Source organism: Bidens hawaiensis, unplaced genomic scaffold (assembly GCF_021521415.1).
Source record: "Bidens hawaiensis isolate Kalapana, Puna unplaced genomic scaffold, B.hawaiensis_p1.1 tig00004269_1, whole genome shotgun sequence".
Lineage (NCBI taxonomy): Eukaryota > Viridiplantae > Streptophyta > Magnoliopsida > Asterales > Asteraceae > Bidens > Bidens hawaiensis.
This window is the reverse complement of record NW_027491256.1, coordinates 1,250,735-1,262,186: the sequence shown is the minus strand read 5'-3', so window position 1 is coordinate 1,262,186 and position 11,452 is coordinate 1,250,735. Positions and strand designations below refer to the sequence as shown.

The following is an 11,452-nucleotide window of genomic DNA, read 5'->3' as shown; positions in this document are numbered from 1 at the left end:
GGGACATATATACGACCATTATATATCATTTATCTTTACAAATTATCATTCAAAAAACGCTTTTTTTTATAAATAAACAGTAGGAACATATTTCGTCCAAAGTAGCCAGGTAGGTGGACAATGACTACACTGCAAAGGTACAAAATTACATTCAAAACCCCATTCTCACCTCAGAATCCTCAACTGTCTTAACAACTTCTACTATGTGTCACCGGCAACACTTTCCTATACCGATACCGACCCGATTCACGTCGCAACGTTTTCGATAAGTAATCCATCAAAAACATGCGCGTTTTTTGCAACTGTATGTCAAAGAAAATGAACAAAGACGTAATTCAACCGGTGACCATTAAATCTCCAGGCGCCACGTCATCATCCAGACCAACAACTTCCAGATCCGATCAATTCAATCAATTCGATCAATTATCCACCGTGTCTTCATCCGTACCGGCGTACGGATCAAGCAACGGCAACAGTAACAGCAACAGTTATAATAATAATAATAATAATAATAATAATAATAAGGAGTCATGGATATCATCATCTGGTTCCAGCCGGAGCTCACTCTCCAGCCTCCGTGACTTCCTGCCGGAAAACCCTCACGTGTACCATTTCAAAGAGATATTCACCGCCACCAACGCCTTTACGTCAGCAAAACACTCGTCATCGTCGTCCTCCGCTGCGTGGCGGTGTGTCATCCGCGGCGATGACGTCATCGTCTTCCAACGGAAGTTTAGGCGTCAGATTGATGAAACGGAGCTTCGAGAACGGCTTCTGGTGATATGTAAAAGCCATCATTCGAGTTTGATTAAGCTTAAAGGTGCTTCGATGTCTGGAAGCTATATATATCTGGTGTATGATTATGTTAACGGTGATAGTCTTTTCAATTGTTTAAAAAACCCTAGAAACCCTAATTTTACCGTGTTGTCCGATTGGATGTCGAGAATCCAGATCGCGGCTGATCTCGCTCACGGGCTGGATTACATTCATAATTCGACTGGTTTGCGGAAGAAGTTTATACACAATCATATTAAAAGCAGTAGCGTGATTGTCACGCAAACATTGTCGTCAATGAACGCGAGAATATGTCATTTTGGTACTGCAGAGCTTTGCGGTGAAACTGATTACGATTCGGTTGATTCGGTTAAATCTGATAACAAATTTATGAAATTCGAAGGTACTAGAGGTTATATGTCTCCGGAATTTCAATCCACTGGCATTGCCACACAGAAGTCTGACGTGTACGCTTTTGGGGTCGTTATTTTGGAACTATTATCTGGTGAAGAGCCGTTGAAGTACACGAAGGAGAATGGGGATTATGTGAGGGTTTCGGTTATTGAGACGGCTAGAGAGGCTGTGGAGAGTGGTGGCGTGAGGCGGTGGGTTGACCGAAGATTGAAGGACTCGTTCCCCAAGGAGGTGGCGTTGAAGTTGGCGCAATTAGGGTTAGTGTGTTTGGAGGAGGATCCGGATAAGAGACCCGATATTAGTTGGGTTGTGGGTCGGATCTCGAAGCTTTATTTGGAGTCTCAAAGTTGGACGGAGAAGATGGGATTACTTCCGGTGGATTTCTCGGTTTCGATGGCGCCTCGATAGAATCATAGAACCCCTTGGTTTTGGGTGAATGTTATAATCGACTCTGCAGTTATTATTTTATCTATTTTGCCCCTCATATTTTTTTTCGAACGACATGAAAATTATGACATTATACAAGAGAATGATACAAAGTTGTACAATTTACATGGCAAAGTTAGTGAAATTAAAGTTATACCATAATGACCATACAAGAATATGAATTTTTGGTCGATTGTTGACTCGTATGTACGTGTTTATCTTGATCTCTTGAAGTCTTGTAGCATTTTTGAAGTTAACACATGTTGATGTTGGTAAAGTAGCATTTTGTGCACAATGTAAGAAGTATATCGCGGCTAAGAATATGCTTTGTATCGCCATCTTGTTCGAGGATGTTTTGTTATAACTCTTTTGTAACTTAATGACTTCAATATTAGAAGGCTTGACACCAATTTTGAAAGCGAAATTATTAAAATTGGTTAGATCATTGACACATAAAATAAGTGTGTTAACATCGGCTCGTTAGTAGGAGTAGGTATACTTTGAATATCCGTAAACCGCAAACTATTTTAAGCGTCACCTGAAGAGCTTCCATGGTGATTATCGATAAGAAATGTGAAAAAGGATCACCTTGTTGCACCCCTCTAAAGACCTTAAACTTGTTTCGAGCCGATAATAAGCAACTTCCCAGCCCATTTTATACACATACTAGGAAACCCATTGCCAAGAATAGAATCATGGATTTTCAATTGACCGTATCAAATGTTTTTTACAAAATCGATCTTAAACAATATCCTTTTATTTTTACATTTAAGCCAAGAAAGTAGCTCATTAAGATACTCTGAATTTGTGGTTGGATTGAAATTGATTTTTGAAGTTAAATTAGGGTGATGCTAAACGTACCCCACCCCCATTCATTTTTACTAAACATACCCCCTCACTTAGATTTTATATTAATACGATTTAGACCTTTTTTGTTGTTTTTTTGTCATTTTGTTATCTTTTATTATCATTATTATTTTTATTAAAGCATTTTTATTCTATTTTTATTTAACAACTTTTTTTTCTATTTATCTTTTTATGTATATATAAAATCCTTTAATATAAACATCTTTTTTCTTAGTTAGAAAAACGTTTTTTTCTTATCTAACAAACATTCTTTTTCTTGTTTTAAAAAAATATTTTTTTCTATACTTGTTTTAATCTTTTTGAAGAGTGTTTTTTTAAATTAAGAGAGTTTTCATTCTTTTATAAAAAATCATATTAGTTTTTATAAATAAAAGGTTAAATAACATACAACTTAATAAACAAATTTGGCTCTTTTCTCAAGTAGCATTAATTCATGTATCTAAACCTAACAAAAAATAAAATCATATTGTTTTGAATACATTTTATAAAAAAAAATAATAAAAAAACTAGCTAGAGAAAACATACAAAACTTTTTAATATATGTAAAAAAAATAAACAAACTTTTAATAAGATCTTAATGAAATAAAATAATAAAATCAATAACAAAAATATAAAAAAAAAATTGTAAAACAAAAATTAAAACTTAATAGTTTTTTATTTTATTTTTTGAAAAAATTATAAAATAAAATAAGAGAGTCTATAATGTCAATTACAAATGTTAAGGAGATATGAAAGTTTAAGGGGGGTGTATGATTAGCAAGGGAGGGGGGTACGTTTAGCCTGATCCTTAAATTATCATTGGTCAAACAAATTAAATAATTTAGTTATTATGTAACATATGATTGGTTGCACGCGAGTTATACATCTCTTGCACTAATTGCCAAATCAAACTTGTGTTGTATTAGAAACAAAGGTCACGGTACATATAAATATATGCAATTTGTCCCCAAATTAATAATTAAATGTCTAAAAGTTGTTGTTAAGTAAGAATACAACAGAGTTTGTAGACTAAGATTAGTTGTACAATACTTTGTAAAACAATTGTTTATCTCCTTTTATTATGACATTCAAACTTAATTATTCTTATAAGCATAGCATTTAATTTTTTATTCTTAAAAGAAGCATTTGAAATACTCTTATATCATGAATCGTATTCAAATCTAAGTTATCCTTTCTTTTACCTGAAATAGTATTTAGATAACTTTGATGTACACGCTATCAAAAATAAAAATAAAAATAAAAATATATATAATTGATGCAGTCTTCAGGAGTAGATATTTTAGCAAAACACTTTCCATAGGACCATATCCTCATGATTAGTTGAACCTTATTCAAAGAAAATAATTGGTCACATGTTAATATTTAAATTATCTTTCAAAACAATATATTATCTTAATATAAATTTTATGAACTAAATAAGTTTCATGGATTTTGTAGGAATAATCATCTATGAACAGATAACTAAAAATATATATTTTGTCAACTCCAGTTGTGATCAATAAACAATAAAATTATTAGGAAAGTACAAAAAACACTAGAGAAAATGTTTAAAATTCATTTATATGATTGCTTACAAATTTTATTTAGTACCACTTGAAGAGGTATGTACCCGCCTCAACACCGAGCGAGGCGGGTCAACCCACAAAGATACAGACAAGTGACTTGAAATCAAGACATTATGAAGGCACAAAGCCAAAACCTATGCGCATGGCGCATATCACATATGCTCAGGCATCATATGCCCAGGCACCACACATGCTCAGGCATCATATGCCCAGGCACCACACATGCTCAGGCATCATATGCCCAGGCACACATATGCTCGCGCATCACATATGCTCACGCATATCACATATGCGCGTGGCGCATCAGCGCGCGGCGCATATCACATGCTCGTGCATATCACATCTGCGCATGAAACATCTGCGCGTGAGAATAAAGAGAAGACCTCGCGCATCCTCAGGATTGGCGCATATCACACATGCACATAATCAACCTCGTCCTTATCCAAATCAGGATTAGGGCAACCTTGATTGTGCACGTCAGACAACCTTCCAGAAGGTATCTTTTTAAGGAATAAGAATATGCTGATGTTGACAGCTGCCAAATGAAAGGTGGACAACTCAGCATAACCCATGTGCTACCACGTGATTGTAACCAATGAGAAAGCACCAGGTGTCCCAGAGGACACGTGGCGCAGAGCAATTGGAGGAGGCCAACAAGGCTGAGCCCAATCAGTGGAAACCCTAGCACTATAAATACAGCATCAACTCCACAAGGAAAAGATCATCCAACAACACACAGTTACATCCAGTAACACAATCACACAGAGTATTCAGCTATTAAGCAATACCCTCCAAATTCCTTACTCTCACATATTATTATCTTCTCCACAAATACTTATTCTCACACCGAAGGGTTACCCCAAAGAGGACCCCTCTGTCCCTTTCTGAGGGGTAAGTTGACGGTGTTGTTCATTTTGTAGGTGGAAGAACACAGATCCAAGAAAACCATCGGTGAAATAGTATAATCACACCCGAGGAAAGTAGATCGTCTACCAGTGAGTCGATCCACGTCTCTTCATTGGCGCCATCCACTGTTACAACGGCAATCAGATCTCATCAGATCTATATATAAAAAAAAATCACCATGGTTTCTGGCGTTCATAACGTTGATCAAGTTCTGGAGGATATTGAACGTGAGGATGTTAATGAGGGACAGCAGTTTCTGAGGGGGCGCGTGATTCTACGCGCACCACCAGTAACCGTCCCTTCATCACAACTCCTCACGGCCAGACTGAAGCTCCTCCAGACGATCTCACGTTACAAAATCTTGCCGGCGCGAAACAAAAAGGACCAATGGGTCCAGAAGATGAAACAAATGATCCTAAAGAATGGCTCATAAACGAGCAGCGGCGTCTAATGGACAAGTATAATGAGATGGTCAAGCAGAAAAAGCTAGCCGACTTAACACAAAGGCAAGCGCTTGATAAGCAAACTGTTCATGGAACAAAAAGGCCGCGCGCGCCGGAAGAAGGACATTCTGTTCACACTGCACATACTGAGTTCAGTGATGAAGAAGTGCACAGCATGAGGAAGACGCGAGATACTCATGCAGGAGGCTCACAGCTCCGCGCGCCTGTGAACATGGCGCCTGGAGCCAGAGCCGATCTGGATCTGCACATGCCGTACAGCCCACCAGTTAGAGGGCAAGTGGACGTAACCACACCATATAGACCAGCCATCTTGGTGAAACATTCAAAGTTCACTGAGCGCATCGCGAAGGCTCCCATCCAGCACAAAACCAAGATGCCAAGTGGTTTGGGTAAATATGACGGCACAACAGATCCAGACGATTTCTTGCAAGGTTTTTACAACACGGGAAACCTAGAGAGCTGGACGATGCCAACATGGTGTCACATGTTTGCTCGCTGCCTCACAGGCGAGGCGCGTGTCTGGTTCGAGAGCTTGCCGACTGGGCAAATTGATGGGTTCGAGGAACTATTGGAAAAGTTCCAAGCCCACTTCGTACAGCAGCGCAGACACACGCGCGATCCTGATGACATCATGCACTGCGTGCGCAGGAATGATGAAACGATTGAAGACTACATCACTCGTTTCAATCAGGAGTCTCTGGCAATCGGAGGTATAACTGAGCAACTCCTGCGCGTGGCCTTTATACAAGGCGCGCGCAGTGATCAACTCCGCCGAGCTCTCGTAAGCAGAGATGGCATGCCCACCACGTGGGCCAAGTTAATGGAAGCATCGCGAGTTTTCGCGAGAAATGAAAAACAAATTGCACAAGATAGGGAAAGAGAAAGAGCGCATCAAGCTGAGTCACCGCGCAGCAAAGAAAAGAGGGGCAAACAGAATTCTGTGTGGTCCAGGTTGCAACCAACCAGTTTTTCTTCCGCAGAAAAGCAGGCGCAACCAAGCTCACCCCAGCCCCAAAAAGATGTTCGTAATCGCGGGGAGGGTGACAAGAGGGAGGGCGGCAGAGATTCTAACAGACCTCTGCCAAGAATATGGACTCCCCTCACTAAAACGCCTTCACAGGTGTTAAGCACTGAGAACGTCCACTTCAAAAGCCCCAAGCCACTACACTACAAGGGACCATCAGACAGTGGCAAGTACTGTGAGTTTCACAAATCCACAGGACACAACACCGATGCATGCCACCACTTGAAGGATGCAATTGAGAAGGATGTGAAATCAGGCAAGCTGGCTCACCTGGTAAAAACTCAAGACCAGAAAATGAACAACCAGAAGGAGCCTCTGCCAGCAAAAAGTACAAAAGAATCTGTGTAGCCGAGGGAGGAAGGCAAGGGCAAACGTCAAGAAAAAGAAGCGCGCAAATCCAAGGAGATTGGCGCGAGCAACAAGTAATCTTCCCAAGAATCAGGGGAGGCCCTTCAATTAGCAGTCCTCTGGTCATCACTACACACATTGCTCATTACGAAGTGTCAAAAGTCCTGGTGGACACTGGTAGCGAATCAGACATAATGTATGAGCAATGTTTCAGGAAACTGGATCCGGCAGACCAAGCAAGGCTTGAAATTGTGAATGCGCCGATCTCTGGTGTTTCCAATGAAATCATTCATCCCCTAGGTCAAATACAATTTGAGCTAACTATGGGGGATGAGAAACACAAGCGAGCCGAAGTTGTTAACTTCTTGGTCTTGCCCACCACTTCTTGCCACAATATGATCTTGGATAGGGGAACGATTGCCCAATTCAACGCCATACCGTCGCCAGCGCACGGCGCGTTGGGGTTCCCAACACCAACAGGTGTAACTTTTGTATACCGAGATCATTTGTGCGCAGTGACAAGTACTCCGCGGGAGGGGAGAATGAAAATTCCAATGGCAGAAAACGCGCCAGAGGAATGGATTCTCAACCCGAAATTCCCGGAGCAAAAAATCACAATTGGCGCTACGTTATCAGACGACACGAGGCTGAGAATGAAAAGGTTGCTCACAGCATATATGTCGGTCTTCGCGTGGCAACACTCTGATATGACTGGGGTTCCGCGCGACCTGGCGCAGCATTCTCTAAACACCTTCAAGTCTGTAGAGCCAATTGCTCAAAAGAAGAGAATCATGGGGGATGAAAAGGCGAGGGCCATGAATGAGCAGGTTGAGGATCTACTGCGCGCAAACATCATCCGCCCGATACGATACCAGACGTGGGTAGCCAATCCTGTGATGGTAAAGAAAAGTAATGGGTCGTGGAGGATGTGCATTGACTTCAAGGACCTCAACAAAGCGTGCCCAAAGGATTGTTACCCCCTACCAAACATCGATGCAAAGGTGGACTCCGTGGCGCCATTCAAGCTAAAATGTTTTCTGGATGCCTACAAAGGCTATCACCAGATTCAAATGGCACCACAAGACGAGGACAAGACCGCATTTAGAACCGACAAGGGTGTTTTTTGCTACACAAAAATGCCCTTTGGTTTGAAGAATGCGGGCGCCACCTACCAAAGACTTATGGATGCCGTTTTCAGCGAGCAAATCGGAAGAAACCTAGAAGTCTATGTGGATGATTTGGTGATCAAGAGCAGGGAGGAAAAGCAAATGCTCAAAGACATCGAAGAAACCCTTGGGCGCCTAAAGGAAGTTAACATGAAGCTCAATCCGAGCAAATGTACTTTCGGCGTACTAGAGGGAAGATTTCTAGGTGTAATGGTCACCAAGGATGGTTTCAAGGTGAACCCTGAGAAGGTGGAGGCCATCCTTGACATGCCCTCGCCATCCACCATGAAAGAAGTTCAGAAGCTCAATGGTAGATTGGTTTCAATCAACAGGTTCCTAGCGAACCATGCAAGCAAATCTACCTCATTTGTCAATACATTGAGAAACTGCTTAAAGAAAAGCCAGTTCAAATGGACTCCTGAGGCCGAGCAAGCTTTCAGTGAGATTAAAGAATGTTTGATGAATCTGCCCGCGCTCACAGCTCCACTTCCTGGTGAAACTTTGACACTATACCTATCAGCAGGAGAGCGCGCCATCGGCGCAGTATTATTGGTGGATCGCAAGGGAATCCAAACGCCAATATACTATGTGAGTCGGGTGCTGACAGATCCTGAGACGCGCTACTCCATCATGGAAAAGTTAGTTTTATCACTAACACACGCGTCGCGCAAGCTTCATAGATATTTCAATGGTCATCCCATTGAAGTTCTGACTGGTTACAACATCCAGCAAGTCTTGCGGCGCCCCGCGCTCTCAGGAAGGCTGACAAAGTGGGCGCTGGAATTAGGAGAGCACACGATCTCCTATAAGCCCCGTCCAGCAATAAAGGGACAAGTCTTGGCTGACTTCATTGCAGAAGTCCCAGAAGGAAGAATTGAAGAGGCTCAGCGCGAGGTAGACCCTCCGCGAGCCAATGATGAAGAAAATGTTTGGAGATTGTTCACTGACGGAGCTTCAAACAATGAAGGTTCCGGCGCAGGTCTCAAACTGGTGGATCCAGAGAATCATGAATATACTTACGCCATCAGGTTGGACTTCAAGAGCACCAACAATGAGGCTGAGTATGAAGCCCTGCTGGCTGGCCTGCGCATCGCGCACAAATTCGGGGTTAAAAAGCTAGAGGCCCATGTGGATTCATACTTGGTAGCAGCACAGGTCAATGGCCTTTATGATGCCAAGGAGAACACCATGCCTCTATATCTAGAGCAGGCGAAAAAGCTCATCGAGCAATTTGACTGCTTCAGAATCATTCATATTCCGCGCAGTGAAAACAAATCTGCAGACGCGCTGAGTAAGATGGCATCAACCAATTTTGATCACTTTGGCAAAGATGTCAGGTTAGAAGTAATGAGCAACCCGTCGGTGGTAGCGAAGTCTGTCCTGGTAACTCATACAACCCCTTCATCATGGATAACTCCAATAATGGAATTCTTGAAGGAGGGAAAGGTACCAGATGATCGCGCGCAAGCGAGGAAGATAAGACACAAGGCGCAGAACTATGAACTGCTTGACGGTACATTATATCGACGCTCTTATCTTGGGCCGCTCATGAAATGCCTAGATGCTGAGGAAGCAAGCTATGTGATCAGAGAGATACACGAAGGAATCTGTGGAATTCATGCTGGCCCGCGCATGGTGGTTGCCAAGGCAATGAGCGCAGGCTACTATTGGCCAGGCATGTACTTGGACGCTTTAAAAGAGATCCAAAAATGCAAAGCATGTCAGAGCTATGCGCCAAACACCATGCGGCCAAAGAACAATTTGATTCCAGTGACCTCCGCATGGCCTTTCCACAAATGGGCAATCGACATTGTGGGTCCCCTACCGCAAGCGCCTGGGCGAGTAAAATTTTTGGTAGTGGCAGTAGACTATTTCACAAAATGGGTTGAAGCCAAGCCACTAGCAAAAATCACAGCCGAAGTAATGAAGCAGTTTATCTGGAGCCACATCATATGCCGTTTTGGCTTGCCTATGGAAATTGTGAGCGATAATGGCAAGCAATTCACTGACAAGAAGATATCCAGCTGGCTCAAGGAATTGCGCATCAACCAAATTTTCACTTCAGTTTATCACCCTCAGGGGAATGGACAAGTGGAACGCGCGAACCAAAGCTTGTTAAATGGGCTGAAGAAAAGGATGGAGGGAGAATCCCATTCTTGGGTCGAAGAGCTACCTAATGTCCTGTGGGCACACAGGACATTAAGCAAAACAAGCAATGGCGAATCCCCGTTCAGCCTAACCTATGGAACAGAGGCAATGATTCCAGCAGAAGTTGGATGCCCATCCCATAGAGTGCTCATGATGAGCAAGATTGATAATGAGCGCGAAAGAAGGTTGGATCTCAACTTACTTGAAGGGTGCAGAGAGGCGGCTATCATCAGTGAAGCCAAATACAAGAAAAAGCTGGAAAAATATTACAACCAGCGCGTGAAAGAATGCCACTTCAAGAAAAATGATTTTGTCCTTCGAAACAATGAAGCAAGCCGCGCGATACCCCCGGGAAAAATGTCCCCCAATTGGGAGGGACCATATCAAGTCTTGGAAGAATTGGGAAAAGGCGCATACGCATTAAAAGATTTGAATGGAAAGAAGATCCCGCGCGCATGGAACGTGGCACAGCTTAGAAAATGTTTCATGTAAAAATATCAAGTTTGTAATCAAGCCTTTTTAAGCCATTATGAATAATGATACGCGCTATCTTCTCTTAATGTGGATTCTATTTTGCATACATGTTTCACACTTCCCTTTATTAGTTTTGAGCAATATGACAACATAGTATTGACATCAAAACGAAATAAAAACGAAGTAAAACATACATGCGCGAGCTTCAAGCTCAAACGCGTTAACGAGTCTTAACTCTAAAACGTCAGGGCCTTAGCCCAATTCTATTACCTTTTGCATGCATGTTTCACACTTCTCTTTATTAATTTTGAGCAATATGACAACATGGTATTGACATCAAAACGAAATAAAACGAAGTAAAACATACATGCGCGAGCTTCAAGCTCAAACGCGTTAATGAGTCTTAACTCTAAAACGCCAGGGCCTTAGCCCAATAATGTGAGCCTTAGCTCAAATCACTCACAACATCCATCTTACATGCTGCGCAGCCTGACCATAAAACACCTAAACACAACTAAGGCTAAGCAAAATGCCAAAACATAGTTGTTAAGGTCTCAGGTTGGGGTCGCGCATGAAATTGTAGTGGATATCTGAGTAACACATTGACGCGTAAAGGCTAAAAAACTCATAATTCCATAAACGCGCGATAACGTCGCGCAAAAGAGGAATAATGAAAGCGCCAAGACACGTGTCAACATAATCAAGATATGGCAAAATCACTTACAATATGACAAGGGTTAAGTATAATAAATTCATTACAACCTTGTTCTTATTCCAACGTGCAAGCATATCTTATATAAAGAGATGGATGGGAATGCGCAAGATGCGAAGAAGGGAAAAACAGAATTTCATTCAAAAGCATTGAAATTTACAAGT

At 41.9% G+C, this 11,452-nt stretch overlaps 1 protein-coding gene across 1 annotated transcript; it reads left to right on the top strand.

The window, feature by feature from the left end:
• The first annotated feature begins 318 nt into the window (after positions 1 to 318).
• On the top strand, positions 319 to 1,842 carry LOC143625937 (lysM domain receptor-like kinase 3). The gene has a single exon (XM_077096147.1). The coding sequence runs from the start codon at positions 319 to 321 to the stop codon at positions 1,594 to 1,596; it is 1,278 nt and encodes a 425-aa protein (XP_076952262.1). The 3' UTR covers positions 1,597 to 1,842.
• Positions 1,843 to 11,452: the final 9,610 nt, after the last annotated feature.